This window comes from Trachurus trachurus (genome assembly GCF_905171665.1).
Source record: "Trachurus trachurus genome assembly, chromosome: 18".
Lineage (NCBI taxonomy): Eukaryota > Metazoa > Chordata > Actinopteri > Carangiformes > Carangidae > Trachurus > Trachurus trachurus.
In genome coordinates, this window is record NC_139909.1 from 26243016 (window position 1) to 26270845 (window position 27830).

Here is a 27830-nt window from a genome sequence, read left to right on the forward strand (position 1 = left end):
TAAAATGTATCCGTCATAATAACCTGATCACAAAGATGGCCTATGGGGTATTTTTTTGTTTATATGTGTTTCAGTGATTGTACATCTTTGTTTTTCTTGTATGAGCTGCAAAAGAAAATGCGTCACCCTTGAAAATCATCTCATTCCTCCTCCTCCTCCCACAAGTCTGTCTTCAGCAAGCTCCCTCAATAGACAATGATTGTACCTTTTTCCCTCCTCTTGACTGAAAAGAGAAAATGACGCGTTATTGAAACTTCTTGAGGCATGAACAGTCCAATACTGTCCCTGTATAATATGCAATTACTCTGAAATTGGCCAGAGAGAGCAAATACGTGCCTCATGTTTGAACAGATGGCAACAAGACCAATTATCAACACTTCCTGATAATGGTTCTATGTGAAGTGCAATTGTTATGAACTGGTTTCAAAGAGTAAATTCTTCCCATTTGAACACTTAAGACATGCACATTTGGTAGAGATAGGCCCACTGCACCTCTTGAGGTTGAAACATTTAATTTAATGCTCAATTATAGTAAACTACTCGGAGTGATTGTGCTTGTATTACTTGGAGAGCTTTGAGTACATCACAAGAGCAAACAGAAAAAAACAACAAAAGCCTAAAGAAGAAAGAGGTTCTGTTTCAGTGGCTGTGCCAATTGTTAAATGGTTGAACAACGTGAGAAAAAAAAACTGCAGGAGAGAGAACGTCTCCGTCTCATTGCTGTAAACGCTCACTGAGATTCACTTTCTCCCGGTGGCTGATGGTGGGGCACCAGTTAGGGGGAAAAGAAATATATTTCATTACTCTGGCACTTTGAGACCTCATATTAAGGAACTGTCTACTTATCTCGTGTTTCAACAGATAAAAAGGTTATGGCAAAACTAAATCATTGAGCCGATATTGCGATAAAAAGAGCTTAAATGATTCCCAACTTCCATCTCCTAGCATATAGTGATGTTATTATGAGACTGACCAAAGAAAGATGATATGTAGTCAGCTTAGCTGTCTTTGAGCAGTAACATTAAAAGTAAATCTTTGCAGAGAGACTGCGGAAACTCAGAGTGAACTCAGTCCTTCACTCTGGAGGAAATTGCTGAATAGATACCAGAGGAGCCCCATGTCCCTGTATGTCTCATTATACGATGTGATCCAGCTCTGAGAGAGGAAAGTTCTTTGATTAAGGCACATAAATGCCTTTTTAAAATTTCATTATCTAATATTTGAAGCCTCAAAAATGTAGATTCACAATTTTTAAAACTTTGACCATATTAAAAGGTGTTTACCTAATGTTGTTTGCCATTATATATAATCATGCATAACTCAGCCTCACTGATGGATTCACTTCTGAGGATGCTAGCACTCTGCTCCTGCCTGCCTGGGTTTACACAGTCCAATGGGGCCATCGTTCAGTATTTCAAAAACTGTGATAAATCTGCTTTTAGGAAATGGGAAGCTCACAGCACAGTCGGACATGTCCATGTTAGACTGTTGAAAGAGCACAAACTGAGCTCTCTATCAGCCATTTCTAACCAGTTCTCTTCGCTTCATCTTTGTGGGAAACTGAAACTGTGCAAAACAGTCTATAAACCCCAAAGAGAGCATGTTTGAGACCATTTTATGGTTGAACATAAAAGATGTTAATTTACCAGGAGCTTCCTGTTTTCCAAACTGAGACTTATCATGCTCTCTGAAAGCCCAGAGCATTGGCTCATTGAAGTGTTAAAAAGCCTCAGAGAGGCAGTGGGTAAGATTTTCAAAGCTAAATGATGGGTTTGTATTATGCTCCAATAGGAATGGTTATTTACAGGGTGAACGTGGGCCGGAAATGTTAAGAATAAAGTTCCAGCACCTTCGATTAATAAGTAAATAATCTGACTGGCTGTGTCAAACTACTCATTTCACATATTTGTCACTTGTGTTTAAATAGAGAACAAGAGAGACAAACACGCACAAAAACAGATGTTCTGTGTGTGTGAGGTCCCTCTCTGAAGATCTTTCCAAAAGGACATGGCCCTTTAAACTGTCACAGAAGAAGTGGTGTCCCACTTACATCATATATGTAAATTCATGATATTTTTTAAAGCTCAGCTTCTCCACATGATGAGAAAAGAACAGACTGGCAGAGTCACCCCGAATGGCACAGAGAAATACACTTCTGTGCTGTGAACAGCCGGGCTACTGCTCGCACAGATTGGCAATCAGGTATACTGCGACAAATCTCAGTGGCCTGGTGGACCATCCACAAATCAATTGTGTTTTTGTTTTTTTGCAGTGTGTTTCCTCACTGGTCTAAACTCACTAGATAATCACAACTCAGCCCGCTTTAGCCCCACGGAGATGAATATACATTTAATAGGGTTTAAGATGAAACAGTGAATATTTCCTTTTCAACAATTGATAGAGAAAATACATTGTCCTCACTTTCCCTCTTTGGGCTTCAACTGAATATTTTTCAGTGTAACGTGTAATTTTTCCACAACTGAGCAGACAGCGTGGTTAATATTCTTAATTTGGGCATTTGATGCAGTAAAAGGCTTGAAGTAAACGCTGCGGAATAATCTAGTCTCTGAACTGAATCCAGTTATGATAAAATGGCAAAAGAAAAGTGAATGCGTCTTTGAAACTCTCTTGTAATGCGCTAATGTTTGAATTGCAGTGGGAGTGGAGTTGTAAAATCTTCTGTCAACAAAAGCTCTTGAAGTCTGAACAGTCTTCTGTCTTCATGAAGAAGTTACAGAAAGCAGTTATATGCTTGTCTCTCTCCCATTTACGTATGCAACGACAGCAAGAGAAAGTCATTAAAATCAGATGTAAAACCAGAGTTGCAGAAGTTTTAACTCCTCCTGACAGGATTCAGTAACAGGCTGATATTATGAGCTGAGCAGTATCAGCTTCACTTGTCTTTTCAGTTAATAGAAGTTGTTGAGAGCCTGTGAATTACTGAGGAAAAATGCAATATGCCTTTGTACCCTCTTGAGGTGTCAGTAGCTCCTGCACGACATGATTATGAGTCAGAGAAAACAAAAAGGGACTTTCTCATAATTATTTAAACACAGAATCAATTCCAGTACAAGACACCTTCCTGCAGCTTCACTAGTTGCAGTATATTATTTCTGCATTAGTGTCTGCCTGCGCATAAAAATATATTTTGGTCATTATACACAACAAAACATTGAGAAAACAGTGATGAGTCTGTGGACATGCTATATTAGTTATCGTTATCGTCATTGTGTTGTATTTGTCTTACACACAACAATTAGTTATCACTTATGCTGCGTTCCAGGCAGGCCGGTACGAGTTCACCGGTCGGAACGCACCATTAGTTTCAGAGGTTACACTCAGTTTCAGGTCCACTTGGAAAAAGGACTTCAGTACTTGATATCCATACTTTAGTTTCTCTGTTAGGGTCAACCTTTAAAAAATCAACTCTTCCCATAATGCAACTCAGTTTTTGATTTTTGTTAAGATTGAGCAGATAATGAGATTTCCCTTGTTGGTAAATATTAGTTGCTCTTATTTTAAGAATGGGTTTTGGTTTTGAACAGCATCCTCCATCCCTGTTTCACTTGTACTTGACCTGATTGTTGTCTGTGTTGAGTATCTGAGCATCTTGAAAATGAATGACTTTATTTGACCCAAGGCACCTGCTTTTTTATTGCTTCCCACTCCCCAAAGAAACTGGGTCATAGCATGAAGTCCTAACAGTACTCGTTTTGATGAGTAAACTCCATTTATAAAATCATTGGAGTGTCTCATTAATAAAAAAAAAATGTTATAACCTTTTCCACAATGTCTTTTCATTCACACAGATTCCCATGGCCAAAGTTCACAGATTCACCAGCTGCCATCCCTGCTCTCGCCTCGTATTGATTGTAGCACAAATTAGAGCACCACGCTGTAGTAAAAAGTTCAGCCCCAGCACACGCTGTCCCACAGTAACAGCTTGTAACTGTACCTTTAATCAGTTCCTCATAAATCACTAAATGACCATTGGGAGAAATAACGACCATGTCTCTTTATAGGTCCCTATACAATGTACTTTTATTACGAAGTGATCAGAGATAAAGAATATTATGCCCAGCTGAGCTCAAATCACTTAGAACCAAAATAAATCAGTAAAGGGAGATGACCAGATGAGTATTGAACGCTGTTGCCCAGACACATTGTCCCTATGCAAGAATCTTTTTTTACAGTGGTCTTAGATAGGGAATATTGCTTTCACATGTTTCAGCTGCTTAAAGGCAGAATGAATCATTGAAGAGATTAAGCCTGTGAAAGCCCTTTGAGGATTAAGTCCCTTCCTGATATAGCGTTTCTCCCTACACCATACAAGATACAGTAATATGAAGTGGGTCACATAATGTATCTATAGGGTTTTCCCTATCTCTTTCAGAGTTGGCAAATTTATCAGATGGTAATGCTGCACAATCTTTAATTACTGTATATGATCATGCTGGTGTGTGCATCTTGCGTGTTTTAAGGAATGAAAGCTGAGTCTTGTAACAGACTGTGGACACAAGCAAAAGCCTGAAAGTCTGGACTACACAAAAGCAAATCAGCCAATCCAGAGTAATGCAGTGGAATCACAGATGACATAAAAATTGATCTGGCAGGATAAACCGCCAGATGTACCAGGGTAATAATTGCACATTTAAGCACAAATGCTGATAAGTGCTGCGCATGTGCTTATGTAACTCAACGATTCAAATTATAGATATTAATCATTCCTATTCACCATGGACTCTCCTTTATGGCCTCAAGAGCCTGGATAGACGTTAACTTCACAGAACTTTTATTTCTCCACCAGGGGAGATTTGGATGGAGTAAAGAGTTTGCCAATATAGAGCGTACAAACTGTTTTATTATTGAGTTTAGTGTAAAATGTATTCTTACCCAACATACTAACAGGAGATGGTACAGGCCCATCTTTTCCCACAGCACCTATTCCAGGAGACAGTGTGTTCCAAAATAAAACATTAAACAGGGCGTTGAATTCATTGCTGGCAATTGTGGGTGTTGTGTAAAAGGCTCGTTTCCTTCACTCCATCTGATTTATTTCAGCTCATCTTCATGGCAGATTGGATGCTGCATGTTCTTACAAAAAGGCAGCGACAGCAGTGCCCGTGCCTAATGTCCTGCATGTGGGACCAGCTGTCTGTCTTCACTGGTGTTATCAAATGATTAGAGTAAATTCTGCTGTCCCAGATGAATTCCTCACTCAGCATCGTGGGTTGATATCTCATGTGCAGTGAAACATTAATACTAATGTTTAATATCAGATAGGATTGCTTGGAGTAATTTCCGCTTTAAACCAGTAGTGTAAAAGATGCTGACACAGCTGAAATCCTAAATTGATTAAAAAATTGATAAAGAGGGTTTTTCCATGGTATCCTTGCTTCTCACCAAAGAGAGGAACAAGCACTTGTGCTTAGTATTCTCTCAGTGTCTAAATGTATTGAGTGCTCAGAAAATGAAATTTAATGATGACAGTGTTGGATCAGCAAAAAAAAAAACAGTGGAGGCTTCAATATTTCTAGCTGATATGATAAACGGGTATGAGATTTGCTAATCTACTCCCCCAGAAAGGGAAATGAGAGATGCTATCTATCTTTTTTTTCCGCCTCTTCTTTTGAAACATTTTAGATTTTTAAAGTAACTGTAAAATGAAATGATGAAAGTGTTAGAATGAGAAAGCATCATCATATACTTTATCTCAGCATCCACTAGTGTGTGTTTAAAGTGTGCCATCTGTGTGTGTGTTTGTGGCTAATGTGATAAGTCTGACATATTCGTTTTTGAGTCTGAAATTGAGATCAAAGCTGGGATGACAGATGATATCTAAGATGACAGCCAAAATAAACTGCCACCTCTCTGTCCCTCTCTCTCTGTGTGTGTGTGTGTGGTGCGTGTGTGTGTGTGTTTGGTGTGTAATTAGGTGCTACCTTTGACGTGGCTATGCGCTTCCTGTCAGAGTGCCCATGGAAGAGGCTCCAGGAGCTGAGAGCTTTGATCCCAAACGTCCCTTTCCAGATGCTGCTGAGAGGGGCCAACGCTGTGGGCTACACCAACTACCCTGACAACGCTGTTTTCAAGTGAGACACACACACACACACACACACACACACACACACACACACACACACACACACACACACACTCTCTCTCTCTCTTCCACATTAAGAGCTAAAAGCCATTACCCAGAGTTTTGCTTCTTTTATATTTCTGTCCAAAATACAAACACTGCCATAAAACTTTGCCTCTTTTATTGGTTAAGATTTTCTTGAAACCAGCTCCTACTGCTTCATTGTCTGACTCTCTCTTATTATTTATGACTGGTTTGTTTCCATGGGAACAACATGGGTGACCAGCAACTCCATACATAATTGTGTATTTGTCTGTAAGCATCGCCAGGCATTTTACATGATTGAGATTTCTGTCAATCCTTGAATAATTACACCACCACTAGGCAAAAACAATAGAAAGGTAATTACTCTGAACAAAACACTGCAGTAGAAGCAGTGCAAGACAGGATGCAAGACTTTCTGTAGAAAGAAATATGTGAGCTGAAGCAAGAACTTCTCACACCTACTCTTCCCAGTAGACATGTAAAATAAAGTCAAACAGATCTTTACCTTAATTCTGTCTTCATCATATTCTCATATTTGTTGATCAGCAAAGTTTGAAATTTGAATTTCATTTGAATGGTGAACATATTTTGGGCTCCTCTCGACAGCTGTTGCCTGAAGGTTGAGTTGGCTTTTTAATGAGGAGATTTTAGTGTTGGCAGAATTTCTGGAAGAAGCCTGGTCGCTTAGATAAAGTATCCGTTATCCTTCATGTAGGATTATGTAAACTGGGTCTGTTGAATTTGTGTGTTTATGTGTGTACCTCATATTTGTTACATGATCACAACGGCTGTTGTTGTTGTGTTAAGACCATATGGATTGGACACATACAGTAAATCAATTAATCCATATGTTCATATTAAACATACACTTTCCTACCAAGACAGGACTTTCAGAGAATTTATACCTAACAAAACATTGATTGTTTATTATTGAGTTACCAATACACAGAATCTAAAGAAAGCCACACGTTGACACTGTCGAGTCAAACATGACTCCAGCACGTATTAGATAAGCTCATGCTATTGTTTTGTTGTTGCATTGTGTGTGTTCCATATCTGGATAGCTTAACAAACAGAGGGTTGATATTATTGACTTTAACCACGTCTGGTGAGAATCCTCAGCAGAGTTTCTCACTTAGAAACAAGAGTTGCTTTAAGCTCCCATTTTAATCACTTTTAAAGTTTAATCACTTTTAAAGTATGTACGTGTGTGTGTGTGTGTGTGTGTGTGTGTGTGTGTGTGTGTGTGTGTGTGTGTGTGTGTGTATAAACTGTATATATATATATATATTATATTGTGTCCTCCCACTCTCTCATACATTGTATAAGTCGTACTCTATATGTAACATGAAGCCTTCAGACACAGCTGCTCTCTCTCTAAATATATCCAAATGGATGTGCTATCCTCAAACCACACAACTGGCACACACATTTAATCAGGTCAATTTAGTTGATGTGTTCCTGTTGCCTCCTACCATGCCCAGTGAGTTACATGCATTTCACAGACATGTCGTTGAATCACATATCCACCAATAATGCATTTAGGGCCATAAATACTCCTGTGCCTACACACATGCATACACACGCCTCTAACACTTTTCCAAATGGTTTCACAAGCCACTGCTATGATGTGGATGACTCATGTATACTCAAGCGCACACACCTGCAGTTAGTTTCACACACACACATACACACACAAACATCCACATACACTGCGTAATTCCCCTCACCTGAATGAAATGAGTCGTGGCTTTATGAGTAATGCAGCTGTCCCCTTCTCTGTCCTTCCCATTGAATCACACACACACACACACACACACACACACACACAGAACTCCCCTATCCTCCCCATTTTATTTATTTTTTGTTCCGTTTTTTTTGGCTCCCCCTCTCCTCCCCTCTTTCCCATTATATAGTCATTATTTATCCCATTCTTATAACCCGGCTTTACGCCTCCATTCATCTCTTTGCATTACACACTCCTTTTCCTCTTTTAACTCCCTCTTTCTAACCCGATTGTTCTTCCTTTCCCTCTCCCCTCGTCATTCTGTGCCCTATGGGGAGGGGGGAGACATCAAAAATTTGCACAATTGTGATTAATGGCTTTGATGTTTTTGCATGGCTCTCCCTCTCTCCATCCTTCCTTCACTCTGTCACTCTGTTGCCCTCAACATTTTAAGCATGGCTGCCTGCAGCCAAGTGGCCTAGCATCTTCATTAACTAAATCAAATCAAAGTGTAATTTCATTTCATTTCATTTCATTGATTTAAAGAGCATTTCACAGGGTCACAGTACAGTACACTCTGCATCAAGAGGGCTGCAAGACTTGAAAAACATCTCGAATGCCTGGGGGATAAAAAGGGTTGCACGATTTGCTAACAAGCTTCTTCCTTTCAATTCAAGGCTGCACATTTTTTGACAGAAAAACTTCTGATTCACATGATAATCACACTCATACTGATCACGTCAGCTTTGACTCAGATATGTGGGGCAGTAGAGTGTGTTTGACTTGGTGCCAAACAACTTCCCCTAGGCAGCATTTGTATGCAAATAAACAAATAAACACCGGACAAACAGACGTTGGACTGGTAATCCTCTGATGGCAAAGCATTAAGTGTCTGTTTATTTGCCAAACGAAGGCTCTCAGTGTATATAAATATTGCATTCACAGCAACACAACTACTGTAAGCGCTCACCCCGGTTATGAAAAACCTGATGAAGATACAAGGCTATAATAGGAGGGATTTACCACTAGCAGCTTGGATAATGAGGCGGTATGCGTTTCTCTGGAGTTATTGAAGGCTCCTGCAGGCTGTGTAAGCTCACTTTTCATGAAAATGGTGAGAAATTGTATTAACGCAGGTACAGCAATACAGAGTGGTGATATGGATATGGATATAAACAGCTTATCTCAACGCAGATGTGCGCTGTTATCTGGAATACACTGTGCATGAAGACAGACTCATAAGTGAGAAAGATTGTGGGTAATCTTCCAGTGTACATTGAGTCTTGACCACCTCACCAAGCTATTTCTGTCTCCCGTGGATGTTATTGCCGTCTGAGCTGTCAGCTAACATCACGCCCCCCACACCCTGTCCTCCAGGTTCTGCGAGGTGGCCAAGGAGAACGGTATGGACATCTTCCGTGTGTTCGATTCCCTGAACTACCTGCCAAATATGCTGCTGGGGATGGAGGCAGCTGGAGCAGCGGGTGGCGTAGTGGAGGCTGCCATCTCTTACACAGGCGACGTGTCTGACCCAATGAGGCAGAAGTACTCCCTGGAGTACTATGTGAAACTGGCAGACGAGCTCGTCAAAGCTGGGACACACATCCTATGTATCAAGGTACGAGAATAAAAATAGCAACCAAGTTTTTACGTCCCTGTGATAAAGTGAAAACTTTGCTCATCTGCCAATAAGATGACATCAAACATCTGAAAGGAGTGTTTCCATATATTTCTTAAGGCTTATGTCATGCATTTCATTCAATTTAGGGTCTGCACTAACTTTCAGCCAAACAACTGTGAACACATTTCATAGCGTTTGGGTGCAAACATTTTACTCTTCACTAGGTTGAAGCTATAATGGAACTCATTTGGTATGTAAGGTTATTTACATAAATTGACTTAACCATTATATAATAATGTGGCCAAGCTGCAGTGTGCAACTTTACTGACCTTATTATCATGCATTACTGTAAATATGCTGCAGTCTGACCACCTGTACTGCAGCGACTATCACTACTACTCATTCTCATTGTGTTGCCTCTGTCCAGTTGAGTGTCACTACAACCGACATTCAGTTCAAAACCAACAGAGATAAAATCAGGGTTTTCCAAGAACCAATGTCACAACTGTATCACAGTGAAGCAAAACGCCTTTGCACACAAAACACAACCTGACTTGTGATTGGCATGTTGATTAATTACAATGTTAACTGTTGAACACAGATGAGTTTTTTTCTATTTGCTCCTATTGAAATAACTTGTATACTTGAGCTGTTTATCTAAATGAATGGACTGATAATGCTCACATTAAATTAATTTCTTTATTCAAGCATGACAGAATATTTTCAAACATGAAAATGATAAACTCCCGCTCTACGGCAGTGTGAACCAGAACGCGCAGCAGTGGCAATCTCATAAAAGGCTTGCACAGCTAATGAGGTTAACTTTTAAAAGAGGAAATTAGCATGCATTATAACTTCAAGGAGTGCAATGATCATCAAAGGAAGCACAACTAAACATCTAAGCTCTGTCAGGGATTTTCTGTTAATATCACTTAGTATTTATACTTTAATTTTATACATGATTTATACATAAATCATCTATGCAAGGCTGTGAAACCCTCAACTTTAGTCTGGCTTTTGTTGTTCTAATTAATAATTTCCAAGTTGATTTTCTTCTACAAAAGTGTGGTTTTTCAGCAGAAAAGAATAGTTTAATTTGTGGCTTTTTAAATCTTGATTAATTCGAACTAGCTTTCTCACACTGATGTAATCATGTCTTGAACTAACAGAACTAAATTCCTAAAAGATAAACACTTAAATACAACCTCCTAGGTGGAAGTTTTAACACTGAATTGATTTAGCAAATCAAGACACATTGATTATTTAGATAATTTGAGTCATCAATACTCTGTCTCCTCCGGTTCAATCACTTCAAGGATTTCAGTGTTTGTGAACGTGTTCCTCCTGCTTCCCTTGTTTTGTCTGTTTCTACTTGTTTGAATCCACCAAATTATCAGCACTTTGTTCCAGCTTTCATGAGCAGCCTCAGGCCAGTGCTGTGTGCACATTTTCTCACTAATGAGGGCTAAGACAGGTGGTTGAAATTAATCTTGTTTAACTTAGTCCAGGACTCCATATGCAAAATTTAGATAAAGCCACTTAAATCACATGCAGATAAAAGTCTGTTTGTGTTTCAATGAATGTGAGCCCAGGAATCCCACTATATGGTGTATGGATCTAAAATAGTCAAAAAGAGAACATACATGGTAATGTAGGTGGGCTGTGGGATGTTAAGCTTGTTAGCTGCTGGGGCTGGGCTAGCTGGAGTTAGCTGCTCCCTCCTCATGTGTCCTCTCTCCCTGTCTCATCAGGACATGGCTGGCCTGCTGAAGCCAGAAGCCAGCAAGCAGCTGATCGGTGCTCTGAGAGACCGTTTTCCCGATGTCCCCATCCATGTGCATACTCACGACACAGCAGGAGCTGGTGTGGCCGCCATGCTGGCCTGTGCCGAGGCTGGAGCTGACGTAGTTGACGTGGCTGTGAGTATTTATCTTTGCTCACATTTCCTCTTGAATTCCTATTCATTATAAAACAAATTCATCTCTTAACAATCTCATTGTGACAGAGTCTTGAAGGTCATGGAAAGTCAGTGATTTAATCGAAAATGCACATAGGTTATGATACAGTCAGAGGCCTGCCATGTAATGAGTGCCAATCTTTGTACACACTGAACTAAAGTAGTCATTTGGAGGCGTACATCCACACACTTTACCCTAACGACATGCACAAACATTAATTTTCTACCAGCTACTGCAGTTTACGATGTGAAATGTCAGTGAAACAATTGTCGACGCTGGTTACATTTCCCATTGTGTTCACTGACGCATGCTGCCAGCACAAGCAGTTTCGTTAAAACAATTGGCTGCTGTTTGCAGTGTCGGGCCTTTCTGCTGTTGAGCTCTTGTAACACTGTATGCAATAAACACCCAACTGTCCACCATGGATCAGACACACAATAAGAACATTTGCTTGTATCGATCCTTCTGGTTTTTGTAGTTAAGCCTTGTCTTTTCACTCTGCCAAGGAATAAAACATTCATGCACAATAATGAACAAGATGAAGCACACTAAAATACACTTGACAGGGTAGAAAAACAGCCAAGATGATTTTCCACTTTTTGATGGGATTTTTTTTCTTTTTGTGCTAATAATACACATATGGACACGTTCTTCAGAGATATACCCACATGATTTGCCTACTAATACACCACACCTTTTTCTCAATGTATATAAAATCAATCCACTAAGCCCACACATGATGCTCTTTTACAATGCTTTTAGTCAGACAGCGTTCATATTGATTGTGTCTCTCTAGGTCGACTCCATGGCTGGCATGACTTCTCAGCCCAGCATGGGAGCCATGGTGGCCTGCGCCAAGGGAACCAAGCTAGACACCGGTGAGTGGGCATGTGAACATTACTAATTCTGAGAGGCTGCTACTTTACACGAGGGAAAAATCAATCAACAAATCAATAAATGACAGAGCACATCTCTAATTATGGCCCTAAGTCAGAAAGACTGATGCATTCAGCTCAATGAGAACGTACACAGCCAATTATGAGCGTTAGATGGTAAACAAAGAGACCAGTTCAAATAGTTATGAGTGGCAGATTTGTGGCTTATATAGCCATCTGCTAGTACATTGTTTGAGTTGTTGTTTTCATCACAGCATGCCAACAAGTACCCCCGGTTCTCTGATCAATGGACAGTTCTTCATGGCACATTCAGGGTTAAAGGCGTCTCTCAAAGCAGCCTAGAAATGGTTATTGGTTTCACATTTGCTTCTCAACCCACGTTCAAATTGGTTGCATTATAGGTATTTTCAGTCACAAACCTCTCTCTGTCCTCTCTGAACCACCACTGCTTTATTCTGCCTTCTCGGGAGGTCGCACAATAAGCGGAGGGATGGATTTATAATGCATGCATTCCCCTTTGGGTTTTTGTTGTCCACTTTGTTCTGCTCAATGTAATTTTCATGGGCTGTGAACAAGCCTGCAGCCCCTCCCTCCTCTGATAACTGACCACGCTCAGTGACCTCTGCCTCCCACAGTGATGGGTGCAGTGTGCCATGTTTAAAATCAGCCAGATGTAAAACTACTGTTAAAATTGAAAGAATGCTAAACAGACTAAAAGAATTAAAACTGATGTTGAGTTTGCTGCTTAGTTATGCAGCATAATGCTACTGGGAAAACTGACTCAGCTCTACTAACTAGATCTGATAGCTCATTTCCATTACTTAGAACCTCGAAGAGCTCTGTTAATTATGTTTACATATTCACACTGCACAGGTCATGTACTGTCTGCTGTTGTAGTGCACGGTACTATCAACATAAGGAGCTTGTTACCGTGTGGTAGCTTTTAATGGACAACTTGATTCTACTTGTCTTCTGTTCTGATGATGTAGCTATAGAAAGTTTCCTGCGTCCGTGCCTGAGAGAGACAATTTCATCTTACCCTCATTAATGCATGTCAGTAACAGTTTGATATGTTGCAGTACTGTAATTAGCCCCGATGCTAAGAATGCACAGATGAATACATGGTTATAAAGACTGTAAATCATGAAGACCTACCTCTTCTAATTGTTCTGTTTTAGATACAACATCACACAGTCATGCCTAACCTTAACCCGTTGATGTGTATCTTGGAATAGAAATGTAAACAGAGGTTTAATACCATGCTGAGTAGCTGTGTTTCACTGTCCTCTCATGCACTGAATGGTGGACATTTATTTTCATCAGCAGGGTGAGAAATTAAACCACTTGTCAGCAAAAACAAAGATTTCAGCTGGTGTTGAGTTACAGTACTGTTTCAAATAGTAATAGCAACTCATAATAATACTAATAATTAAAGCAATGATGATAGCAATGCTCCTTGTATTTCTGTGTCAGCACTGCTGTGTTTTGCTGCACCTAATTTCCATGCATGAATGGTTAAACAGCCAACATGATGTCGAACTAAAAAGTCCAGTTGAGTACGGTGGCGCTGTAGAGCCGGGGATGATGGGAAACATCAGCTGTTGGGTCCTTCACTCTGATCAGTCTCCTTTGCTGGACTCATTGCGGCTGTATCAATATTTAACAGCCATACAGGGAGAACTCTGTCATGGAAGGTAATAGTCCATAAAGCAACACAACAACAGAGCCATTATGACATGCTGCTGTTGTTGTGATGTGTGACTTGTACTTTGAAAGGGAAACATTTTGCCTCATTGTTGCTCTCTTTATCCAACGGCTGAATGCAACAGGTTCACATCCATTCAGTGGAGCTGGTAAATATTGTTCTGGGCGAGGCAGAAAATATGACATATTACTGCATCAGAGTATCAGAGAGAGAGAAACTCTCCCATCCAGTTAAGTGACAGAATATCAATTTGTGAGCATACAGTACCCAGTAAAGAAGGAGAGAGGGAGAGAAAGACAAGGTCGTTACTCAAGAGCAAGAGGTTTTCAAGTCTGTCGGTTTATTCATGGAATTTCAATTTGCTTCACTAGAGAGTGGAAGTTGGATGCAAAATGCCTCTCACACACACTTAAGTTAACACACACACATGCATACTCCTATCCTGATGTGACCCTGGCACATGCATTATGCATACACAAACAGACAAACTCCTCCTCACTTCCACTTTCTTTTACACCTGTCACCTTGTGCTCGTCTCTTCTTATCTCTTCCTGTCTTTTTGCTTTCCCTCCTTCCATCTCCGCGTTCCCATCTCACTACGTTTGTAATCAAGCAGGGCTCTGTCTCAGATACTTCTTTTTCTTCATGACCTTCTCTCTGTCTGTTTACTGCTTTCCTTCATTCCCTCCCCTCTTTCTCCTCTCTCTGTTTCAAAGCAGTAGTCAGTGCTGTGCTGTGAGCTTTGCCTCCTCTATCTCCCGCCCTCGCTCTGCTCTCATGCCTTTTCCTATCACCCCCACTTTGTTCACATTGTCTCTACATCCTCCTCCTCCTTCCCTCCCTCTTACTCAGTGATAAAGTAATTAATAGCACTTTACATGACCGTTTCACCCCCACCACTTTGCTCTTTCCCTTCCACTCCCTCACTATCACCCACAGTATCTCCTGTGTTGAAGACTTGGCTGAAGCAGAGGTCACTGGTTAATTCATCTGTCTTAAAGCTGTCAGTGAATTTATTCAGTCAGCCACATTGAGCACACAGACACCCATGCATTTTGTCATTAAAACAGGTCATACATATTCACAAACACTTTTGCAGCAGAATGATGAGACACATTAAGGTGACCTTTGTGTTTGTTTGACACAGCATTTAAAGCCTCTTCCCATGTATCATGCATGGATTTAATTGTTAAACAGTGAAGTCATTCAGGAAGTAGCAGACACTGAGTACACCATGTAAAATATACATATACACACACCGCACAAAGAACGGATTATACTGTGTGTAGGCACTCAGACTCTTGTAGCCACTACACCAGAGAAAAGGACTGAACAACACATTTAGCTCCTTCACCTCTGTCTTCATCTGACTTCAGTGTCCCACCTTTTCTCCACATGTCTCATCTGTCTTCATCTGTCTCAGCATCAGCTCATCAAGAACAAACAGTGTGTTTGTGGCTTGTGGTTTATGGTATACCAGTTAATAAATAGTACATACTGTATGTGTCTGTTAGTTCCCTGCCCTGCTAATACTGTGAGTTGTGTATCAATGGCTCTTTGTCACAGCCAAGCGGCCTCCTAAATGAGTAATCTAAGGGTCTGCATGTCTTTGCTGAAGATACACATGATAAAACCTGCAGCTCAGGACCAACAATGCTATATTGATCATTATCCTGATTTTCCCATGGGAGTAAAAATAGGCATGATGGGTAATCACAGGATAGATTCAACACAACACCGGTGTGGACAACTCTGCTGTTGGTTAGGAACGACGCTCCTGGCATCACTTCTTGCCAGGGCTCTTGTGATCATTTAAATGAGATGATTCAGCTTTCACAAGACTTTCCAGCTCTCTAGGTGTGCTGTCTGGATAATTAGACCTCTCCTCTGGAGGGTGGAGGCATGTGGAAATGCTGATATATCTCCAGTGCAGCTACAACAGAGGTGAATGGTTTTAATGACATTCACTATCAGTCAGCGCCCTACAATATACTCTCTTTCACACCATTTTCATTTTAAACCAATATTTAATAATCCATCACCAAGCCTGCGTAACCTTGGTACAGCAGAGCAGACTGCAGTGTATCCAGATTTTTGTATAAGGGCATAGCTCTTTGTGTTTCCTGCTGGGAGAACTCAGTTACTTCTGTGTGTTTTGTTCACTAACTGAAAAGCCATGAGTGCACAATGTGTGTGTTTGAGATGTTTAGACTTGAGGTGGGTGGGAAGTTTGACTCAAGCTAACATTTGCTTCAACAGAGGATGCTGTCACGGTATCATGCCGTCACTTCCCCTTGGAAATGGAGGCTGTAATTTCACAATAGAAACATGAATAGAAGCTACAAAAATGGTATTCTCAAACAGAGAAGGAAACGGACCTAATTACTGGCTCGCTTGGCAAGCAGCTGAATTTGAGGAGCAACAACATGCACATTAATTTCACATTAATTTCACAGTAGCTCCATTTTCCTGCCAAGATCACAGTGGAAGCACACACTTTTTGGAGTACGCAGTCGCTTTGAATAAAAAAAAGAAAAAAAAAAGAATCAAGCTTGTCACTTAGTTGTTGTGGATGTATCAAGCTAAGTTTGTCTCATTAACATGGCTGATTTTTGTCATCATTAGCCAAAAGCTCAATGTACTGTCATGTCTGTCATGGCATTAAAGCAGATTTTTCCTTTCAAGGTAATCAGCTTTAGCACACCTTAACTGGCTGCAGCAGGATGTCATGAATATGGGCAACAGATATTTTTTAAAAGGATCACAAAATATCTCAGGGATTTAATGAGCGGCTCTTAAAAAGCAAAGTGGAGATGTATTCAAGCTCACTTACAGGCTGACACTACACTGTTGTTTTGCCCTTTAAACTATTTTAAGCCCCAGCATTTTCTTGACTTAATGCAGTTTTCAGGAGCTGTCCTAAAGTGGGCTTCTGGCAGATGATACTCAGAAATTCCTCAGCTGACATTTTGGTTGGCTGACACTCTGGAGGGTGAGGTGCCTGGTATAGTAAATCACACAAAAACCAGCACTCTTTGCTGTGGTGGGAGACACATCCACCTACCTGATGGGTTGGCAGAAAAAGTACCATGCACTAAAAAAAAACATCAAACATCAAACTTGACAGCATAAGCCCAGTCCTGTCACAATTTACTAGCTGGCACACGTTTTGAGATGACTAATTCAGATAAATGGCAGGTTGCCACACAAGCTTTCACAACTATTCCTCTATATTTATATTAAATATCACATCAATTCTCTCTCTTGGGTGGAGGGCAAAATTATCACAAAGTGACATATTTTAGCTTGAAATATGATTTGGCATTTTATTACTGCCATACACTCACACTCATCTTGGTCCGTGCAGCATATAAACGTGAAAACCCAATTCAACCCATCAACAAGTCAACCTAATTATAAAGCTTTTATTTCTCTCAACAGTTAACACTGTAAACATATTACCAGTGTTTCTGCAGATGTTGATGCTTCTTCAACAAAAGATGAATTTTATCAGTGCTGTCAAGTCTCATTAAAAGAAGAAAGTGCATGTGAGCATTGATCTGATGTGGTTTTGCTGTGCTCTGTTGCAGGCATTGCTCTGGAGAAGGTGTTTGACTACAGCGAATATTGGGAAGTAGCCAGAGGCCTGTACGCTCCATTTGACTGCACCGCCACAATGAAATCTGGCAATGCTGATGTCTATGAGAACGAGATACCAGGAGGACAGTACACCAACCTCCACTTCCAGGTACACTGCACTGTTCTGGTCCTTTTTTATTGTGTGTTTGCTCAGTGATTTGATTTTAGATCTAATTAGGTTAAAATGCTTGAGGTGGGTGGTGTATCTGAGAGGATATAAACAGCAGATTAACTCAGTGTAACATTATATTCAAATTCACCGTTGTTACAGTACAACTGAATGCACCTTCATTATACAGTAGTATCTGTAGTGTGTCTGTTTGACAGATTGAGTGTTGACATATTTCAGAGGTGTGCAGTTTTAAAATGTTGTTGTTGTTTTTTGCCTCTGAAGACAATGTTCTTTTGTAAATAAAATCATTTTGCATATTATTATTATCATCATCATTATCATTATTATTCTCTATGGCATACTAACTATGAAGCTGCACATAGTCACTCTGAAAACTGTCACAGACCATCTGAAGGACACTGAATCTACAGTGGCTCTTCACCAACCGTAGGATATGTGGGTGCTTAACCCAGAGCCTTGTGATGACCTGTTTATAACCAGAAGTATTAATTAATGCAAATGGACTAAATAACAGCTTTTAGTGATGTCATATTCGCCCATCTGGCATCAACTTTAACATGAAATGAACAAATTATAGCTTGAAGTCACAGACAGACGACAAATTGCTTAGACCTTTTCATTGAACAGGAAGGAAGAAAATGTCATGTGACACACACTACTAATTTATTCTGTTACTTGTTTCACTCTATTTGATTTTAGGCCCACAGCATGGGACTGGGAAATAAATTCAAGGAGGTGAAGAAGGCCTACACTGAAGCCAACAAACTGTTAGGGGACCTCATTAAGGTGAGACATCAAGATAAACCATCACATGTACAGTAGCATATACTGTAGGAGTTGCATACATTTCATTCATCTACAATTATTGATGCTAAAATATTTGATTTGACTAGTCAGAAAATAATATATTGAAAACCTATATCCAGAACAGATTGAATCAGGGATGGTAAAATATACAACTATGCATGCTGTACAATTGCATGCAAGAAAGTAAAGCACAGAGTATTTCAAACTTTCTCAAACATACATTGTGTCTCAGACGAGTTGTGAAAAATTTGCAGAAAATATAAGTATAACTGTGGCATGTATTTGATATTTCTCCTTTGGCACCTGTCACACTGGCTGCCTCTGCCAAGCTGCCCTTCTTTCTTTGCATGGCTGAGCCAAACAATCCCAGATTAAGTGTGGTACATCCAGCGCTCTGTGCTGTCTGGATTCATTTTAAGCCTCAGTCTGTTTGACCTTCCCTGGCTTCCTTAAGTAACTGGATAGGGAAAAGTGTGTTTTTTGTCATTTCCTTAATTAGATATTTTTACCCTAACCTGACATTGGATACAGTATATGGCATCTTATTTTTGTCCATACTGTATACCAGGTAGTTTTAACTTCATGTTTTATTTCAGCAGAATCGGTCTCATTCAGCACTGACAGTCCGTTCTGTTGTTTCTATCACTGACTTGATGTTAATTTGAGTAGAAACTCCAATGAACTGGTTTTAGGTCGACTTCTTGAAGGGCACATTAATCACAGCCATGGAGACGGGGCTTCTATTGTCAGTTCTGCAATTTCATTCTCAGCTTAAATTCTCCTATTGCCTGCTTTTTCTATTTTTCATCTTTCATTAATTGTTTTGTTTCTCTCCCCTCATTATTTACCATCACATCTTAGTAATAGATTCATCCCTCTTTCATTGTATGCACACTGATTATTTTGTTGTCTATTTTTTATTCTCTTTCTTTATCAAACCGCCTCCTCACTTTTCTTTCTCACCTTCCTCTTTATCACTCTGTTTCTGCTTTACGCACATTTAATATCCAGCCTTTTCTTATTTTTCTCTTTCTCATCAAAAGCATTCTACCTCGGGTTCCCCATTACTCCACATCCCCCCTCACTCTTCCTTTTTATTTATTCTCTTTCGGTCTCTCTCCCAATTTTTTTTCTTGGGCCCCCTCTCCCTAATTTTCTTTCCCTCTTTCTGTTTTCCTCATCAATTCCCCCCGACCTCCTCTACCCTCTCCCCATGCTCTCTATCAATTCAATTAAGACTCGGCAGGCTTCACTGCACAAGCCAATGTTGGCTTAATGTGCCTATGGGTCCTGCTATGCTCTCTGTTGTATCCTGTTAGCTTGACAATGGCTGCGTCTCTCACACTGTTGGCTTGTCGATAAGGGAGGAGGAGTGTGCGTTGTCAGATATAGATATAAAGTAGACACACCACCACACACTGCACTCAGGAAGGAGAGCAACCAAGGTATACAGTATGCTGTACATTGACTGTATAACACACACCCTCAGCACTGTGAAGCCTTTATCTCTGATATTCTGAGTTGTGGGTGAAGGATTGTGCTTTTCAGTCGACTTAATTTCAGACCACTTTACACAAAATACATAAAAAAAACATTCAATATTTACAGCACTGTTTGTGTGAAGTACACTGTGCCTCCTCACCATGAATAAGACAAAGAGCCCTATTTGTGTCAGATTTTAAAAAAAAAGTTCTAACCTTTAATCATCTAAGCATTTGCATGAAAATGATTTGCATTAAGTGATTTCTCACTTTCCCAAGCATATTAATTCTTGTTTGTTTTTCGCAGTCAGTGTTCTGAATTATTATTATTTGATCAAATGCTCATGAACCTAACTGTTTGTGGTGTACTATTAATTTCAGATGTGCAGCCTTGTAAAATCATTACATTACTCTCAGCACACAGTGCAAATTCACAAAATCTGCCTAAATCCATTGAGTTGATTTAGAGTTGTGAAGGACCTCGATCTGCTCAGCAAGATAAACAGTCTAAACACATCCTCTGATTCCCTCAGTGTTAATGCCAGTCAGATTAGTCTGTTGAGAAACAGCAGCTGTAAAGTGTGATCAGTGGCACTGGATGCTGCTACAGTAGAGATATTCAGACAGGCGGACTGTGTGCAGCCAGCAGAATATGGGATGGAGGGGTTACGGTAAATGGCATGTATTTAACTGATGTGAAAGGTTATGTGTTCTTAGCCAAAAATGTAAAACGGTATTGAAAGAGTACTACTTACAGAGAGCAGTTATTGATCTGAGAGACAGCACTTTGAGCAGCAAGTCAAGCACAGGTTAGGATGTACTGTACGTGTGTGGAGGTCTGTTCATTTTATGTGATTCACAAAGGACTGAGGAGCAGAACGGACCAGGAGGGGTGCAGGTATTGTCAGGATGCTGTCTTTGATTGAAGTGCACTGTATCGACTCAGTGTCTCTAAAATAGAGGGAGCACTGACTTCATTTCACAGAGGCTTTTAAAGGCTGAGATGATCGGAGAGATACACAGCTTTGTCAGGTATTTTAAAATTCAAGTTAATGCTTTACTGACCAGCCTGTAATGTTTTTCAGTCTTTTATATACAGTAATTGAATATGGTCTAACTTATTCTCATCTTGAATATTTTATTGTGTTATTAGTGTTAGTCTGCATTTCCCCCCGTCAGTGATCGGTGGTTAAAATGAATGAGTTTGGTGAAAGCCCCCCCCCCATGTGAGTGGCAGAGGACAATGCTAAATTGAGAGGGAAAAAGAAAACACCCAAAAGTGTTTCTGCTGGAGAAGCCTTGGAAATGGAGACAAACCAACATATCCAGCTGAGAGATGAGTGAGTGGAGAACAGGCAGGGAGAGGATGTGTTTGCCTCTTGACAGAGATGTTCTGTAACATGTCATCATGTATTACACACTCCTTGGCTGACGCACACCTGCCAGTTCTTTACTGCTCATCCTCCTCCTGGTCACGTAGCCGTGCCCTTGCTCAGCCCAGTGTTGTAACATCACTTGAACAGTATGACGTCAAAGCTGATAAAAAGCCCCTTTGTCAGAAGGTATAAGTAATAAGTCATCAGTACTATTTCTAAAGCTACTTATTATTTTGCCTGAGGGAGTGTGTGCAGAAGCAACAGAGAAAATCAGGTAAAACATACATGAACAGATCCTACAGGCACTATTTTAATAATGTAATCCCTGACAAACTGTAAGCATTGTGTGTGTGTGTTTTACATTTTTAAATACACAAGATATTTTACAACATCCTATATATTACAGTAAAGAGTGTTTGATTAGGCTGCTGAATTTTCAGTTATTCGACAGATTATTTTCCACAGAATTTAATGATCATTAGCAGAGATGAAAGAAGTCCACAGCACCATTAATATAGATACCCTGCATGACTGTGTGTATGTGCACATGTCCATGAAACAAACGTTGCAGAGGAAGCTTCCACAGGGTAAACACAACAAAACAACCTAATCTAAGCTAACGTGTCCGTCATTGATGCACCGTCCAATAACGTAAATAAATAAATACACAGCATGACTGACGGTGTAGTTATGATTGTTGATTAACACAGTGAACGGTCAAACAGATTTTTGAAAATAAAACAATATTTTATTCCACTGACTAAAAGCTAAACTTGACAGTAGTGGAGTAAAAGATAATTAAGTCAAAAACAGATAGTCAAAAATATACTGAAAAATGCCTCATGATGTAGTTACCCCCTGGACAAAGCCAGGCTGAGCTAGGCTAACTGGCTTTTGGCTGTAGCTTTATCTTCTGTGTACAGACATTATATTATATTATGGTATCAGTTCACTCATCCAAGTCTTTTTGAGAAAATGATTTGGTGTATTTCCCACTTTAACACTCTTCAAAGAAATGTCTCAAAACGTGGTCAGTTAAACTTCACAAAAGTTGAAGTAGAACCCGTAAATATTCACGTAGGAACTTTTTTCTCATGCTTTAAAAAGGTTATTAGAAAATTAAGAAGAAATTGTTATTGGTCTCAGCTCTGTTTAATCACAATGTGATAGTCTAATCTTCAAGGCCCAGAGTAGTTTAGTTACACAAATTCCCAAAACTGTCTGACAGACACAGACACAGCCAGAACCAAAGTTTCCTGACTCTCCACTGCCTCCTCCCTCTCTTCTTTTGCTTTTAACATAAAGACTCCTGTTCCTGTCTTTCTCCCCTTTTCTTTCTAGCTCAGCTACATCTGTCACAACATGAGCTTGTCAATATAAGAAGTACCAGTTGTATATGTATTTGTGTGTGTGTGTGTGTGTGTGTGTGTGTGTGTGTGTGTGTGTGGTCTCCCTCTTACCTCACTTATTCTGTCACTTTCCTTTTGCAATTACAGGCACGTATTCACTCACCTCCACACGGTTAAAACACAAACACACTCTGAGCTGAAGGTGGAGCAGCTCCTTGTATTTGCCTGTGGGGCTGCAGATGTCTATTGCTTTTGTCTGTTTTCCTCTCTCTCTCCTCCCCTCAGTTTATCTGTCTATCCTTTTCTTTCTCCCCTTCTCTTACTCTTCCTGTCGCTCTCTTCATCATGCTGTCTGCTGGCCTCTCCTGCTCTCGCTCTCCGCTTTCATTTCGTTTCATCTCCTTCATTGCTCCCTCCCACCTTTCCTCTTTTCGATTAGACTTCCTTCATGTATCCCTAATCTTCCTATCGTTCCTCCACTCCCTCTCTCCCTCTTTGAGTCTCTCCTCTTGTTATCGCACCTCTCCTGTCTCCTCCTCTCCTGACAGGTACCATTCTTCACTCTGCTCCTGGCTTGGCTGGCTTGCCTTATTTTGTGTGTGTGTGTGTGTGTGTGTGTTGCCCTCTCTCCCTAACACTCTCATACAGATGCACACACTATTCTGGGTGATATAATCCTTTTGCCCATTAGGGGAGTTCAAGTTTGGATAGAGTTACATTTCAAAACAAATTTGAGCAAAGTACACCAACACATGACACACGGGCATACAAGCAGACACAATATAACTGCCACACACACCACAGTAGCTGCCTGCTGCTGGCAGCAGTGTGGAGTCATGCAGGACCACTTAGTGAGAGTTATACTTCTACCAAAGTGAGAATATGGACAGAAGGTGTAGGAGGAGCAGGGTGAGAGAGCAAAGGAGCACAGAGGTTGTAAGAATAGAAAGGTCTGATGTATCAAATGCCATAATGATCCTGAAGAAGAACTGTACAAGGTTACAGATGAAGGTGAGAGCCAGGCACTTATCAGGGTGCTGAATGCTGCTGCATGATGAGGGCAACGTTTCCCACAGCACAGCAGCACAGCAAGTGACAGGAGATTTACTGCAGAAGGTCATGGTCCCCAGAGGATGAATCCACATGACTTTGCTGTTCCTCTGACTCTTCCTCTCTTCCTCTCGTGCCACCAGCAGATTGAAATTCATGACACATTCACCAGGTTGAAATACCTTTAAAATAAAAGACATTCACTTTTGCCTCAAATCTACTTTGCGCTAACAAAACTACTGATAACGTTTAAATGTACAGAAATGTAGTGTACTGTATGTAGATAGTTTACAAATACTTCAGTCCCACTTGTCCTTACAGTAAAAATAGACTGTATTTCTCACACGCTTGTCCTCAACATCTTTACTCAGCCAACACTATGTAAGTGTCTTGATAATTCAGAAGTTTTAATATAAATTGTATTGTTCTGTATATAGAAGACTTGCAGGCGTCCAGTTTTGTGTTCCCAAGATAAACAGTTTTGTTGGTAACACATAAGTACACACTATGAAGCATTAGCTAAGCATGAATAAAAACTGAATTCTTCATTTATAACACATTAATACTCATTAGTATAGTACCGTTTTGTTCTCCTTTTTTTGTGATTCTTTTTTTTTTTGCCATCACACATATCTTGGACCATAACTTCCAAGTCAAAAGCTGGATTCTTTTACAACAGCGGGATGTGACTGTAACTTTGTCTTGGATGTCTGCAAACTGTCAGTATTTTCTGACATGATTTAGTAACAACTGGTCTTCAGAGGTTCCTGAAACTGATGACTTACAGCAGTCCAGTAAAAGGCTAAACTTCCCCTTACACAGTGTAACAGTGTGTGCTTTATATCACAGACAGATACTGTATGAACTACTGACATAATGACACTATAATATCTGTAGAGGTCTCACAGTGAAGAGTTAAAGTCTGAGCTCAGCAACAGAGGAAATCATATTTTTCCAACCCTGCATGGCCAGGATGTGATTTACCTCACCTCGTCTTAAAATATAGAAAAGCTCACACATCATATGTGGCTCACACACAGTTGGAATAAGATTTCCTCCTCTTGTGTGTGAGGCACCCACTGAGAGTTGGAGGGGGGTGATTCATCAACAGAGATTGATAATGAGAGTAACACTCTTGATGTTGCTGTGGATCAAAAAGGAGAAAAAAAAGAAATATCTGGCAGATAAACAGAGGAAAAGAGGGATGGGGAGTGAGGTAAAGGTGATCCACCAAGAAAGAGTAGAAAGTCAACATCTTTGCTTTTTCTTTGAAGAAGGAAGATGGCAGTTAAATAGGTTAGAGAGGGACGGAGCAAGAAGGATGGTCCATGAACACGTAATAAAGAGAGGGGGAAACATTCCTAACTCTGCAGTGAGAGAAGATGAGAGGACTGGACTCTGGAGACAGGAAGAGAGGGGAAACAATAGAGAAAGAGAGGATAGGGTGAAGGTAGAAGAGGGATGCACACTCAGGCTGCCTTTTTATGTGCTTTAGATATATTTCAGAACTCAGCAGTGAGCTTTTGTTCCAAAGCTATAGCAAGTTAATGGCCTCTCCAGGGATTTCAACAGCCCATTCAAATCTCTTAAGCTTCTCTGTAAACAGTCATTCTGTTAAAGCAATGTATTATTATCTTTTCTATTCATGAACCCAATCAAATGGAGCTTTAGGTAATACAGAAAGGAAGCACTGAAGGCAAGTGCCCACTTGTTTCTTTCAGTATCAGGATGTGTTTCTTTCTTGTATCTTGCTGGGAGAGGGCTGATTTACTTGAAGATGATTTTAAAATTTGCCAGTTGGTTGCAGACTGTAACAGGCCTCCTGGGTTGTTTTTTGAAGAGATTGTAGCTCATCACTGGAGGATTAATTGCTGTGACACCATTTTCTAATAACTAGTGCCAGAACAAGCAGAATACACGGCCCTGCTTTGTTTCATGAAGCACAAAATACTGTACAGCTGCACAGTGGGAGGAGCTACTTCCGGTGGTATTTCAAAGGAGGTTAAATCGAAAGCAACTGGACTTAGTTATTTGTCTAGGAAGACGTTTCACCTCTCATCCAAGAGGCTTCATCAGTTCATGTACGCAGCTGACCAGGCTGGGACTGGTCCAACTATCTGGTGTGGAGACTCACTATTTAACCTCTTGTGTGGGCGTTCACAAGGGTGATGATGTCACTGGTTCCCTTTTGTGCTCCAAGTGCCAACGACGGTCGTTGGAGTGACAGTCGTTGGTGGGAAGTTGGTTTCGACTTCGTTAGTGCCCTATTGTGTTCTAACGACAGTCGTTGGAGTCACTTGCCACTTGTGAACAGTGGTTGTTCTTTGAGGCTAGATTGTTGAGTCTCCTGGGAAGGGATGAAAGGGCAGCATTGTAAATTGGAGATAGGTGGTGTCTGAGGCCACCTCCCCTGTTGAGGGTTGGTTTCTCTATTTTTACAAAAATGGCTTCTTTAACTCCTCTTTCAAACCATCTGTCCTCTCTGTCTAGGATTTGGACATTGCTGTCCTCAAAGGAGTGGGCTTTGGTGGTGTTTTGGCGGTGGTAAATGTCCTCCTCGTTTAGGTTAGGAGATGCTTCCATGGCTGGGACGGTTCTCCCTGTGAAAACATAGCTGAAATAAAAGCCAGGTTAGAAGTCAAGACTCCCATGATGTATTTCAGTAAGAAGCATCCAATTATTGAGCTTAAAACTTAGATACAGGTGGAGGCTGAAGATTACAGTGTGGAGAAAACTGAAACACAGTCTGTTCTTTATTTCTCTTCACTTTTGAACTGTGGGTCAACTCTGAACAAATCCAGTCACCACAGCATTGTGTTTCATTATAGCTCCTGCTCTGTCTGGCCTCTCCTCCATAGCAACGATGGCCAAGGCCTCACTAGCATTGTGGTATTTAGACCTGTCTGCCATGTCAAGGTGAAAAAAAATCTTAATGTCCAGCTGATGCAAGGCACCACACACACAGATTACACAGTCTTCACAAAAAAAACCAAAACAGATCAACCACTGGCAAAAATATTTACTGTTATGTAATCCAGAGAAAATCAGAGTAAATCCTAATTAAATATTCCATATTGGCGGAAAATGTAAACACATCAAAATTAAACAGCCATTACATTTTTAATCATCTGCTCACTAGAATATTCCAGAGTTCTGTTGAACAATTTCATGGAAAATTGAGACTCTTCATTCATTGAATCTTCATTGTGCAGTAGAAAAGGAAACTGGGACTTGCTCTCCACTCTGCTCACACTCTCTTTTCCTCTGTTATAATATTGAAGCAGCCAACATCAATAGCCAGTGAAGGAATATTGGCTTATAACTGTGCAGCCACCAAGTGAGATGTAACACATGATTTAAGTCTAAATTTTGTTTGATATGTTCTCAATTTTTTAAGTTTGGTAAATGGATCATTTTAAACCATTTCCTTTTTAAATTCTGATAAAACACATGTGGTTGAACTATTTTGAAAGAAAGTCAATTGAGTGCAGATTTCTAACAGAGAGCCTGCCCTGCAAAATGGAGAATAGTCTCTGAAAGATGTTGGCATTTACCATGTAGGGAGGGGATAACGGAACACATTTGCATTATGGGAGGTGTAGGATATACAGTACTGTAGTGTATTTGAAGGTTGACCTATACAAGTCAGGATAACTGGGCCTCGTGGAAGTACGATGATAAACTATATGTAGGATTTGCTTAGTATGCAGTTTATCTTAACTGTAACATTCTATCATTAATACTGCTGTGTTTGCACTGTTGGCATTTACTATCTACAACAGGTTAGAGCGATATGATTGGTCGTCCTGTCATCTCCAGAGGATAAAGGCTCTTACACACGTACACTTACACACACTCTCAAGTTTGACTGTGCCTGTTGGAAGACTAAAGTGATCCCAGGAGCTCAGCTAGCCTCACAAGAGCCCAATCCCCTGGAGGGCTGTGGTAATCCCACTACTGCA

General features: G+C 40.3%; 1 protein-coding gene across 1 annotated transcript in view; it reads left to right on the forward strand.

The window, feature by feature from the left end:
* pcxb (pyruvate carboxylase b) overlaps positions 1–27830 on the forward strand; it is a 275919-nt gene that overhangs the window by 221787 nt on the left and 26302 nt on the right. The window contains exons 16-21 of the mRNA XM_083992769.1: positions 5936–6092; positions 9231–9471; positions 11226–11393; positions 12229–12310; positions 17624–17781; positions 18505–18591. Of these exons, the coding sequence (XP_083848895.1) occupies positions 5936–6092; positions 9231–9471; positions 11226–11393; positions 12229–12310; positions 17624–17781; positions 18505–18591 (893 nt within the window). The remainder of the gene's footprint in view (positions 1–5935; positions 6093–9230; positions 9472–11225; positions 11394–12228; positions 12311–17623; positions 17782–18504; positions 18592–27830) is intronic.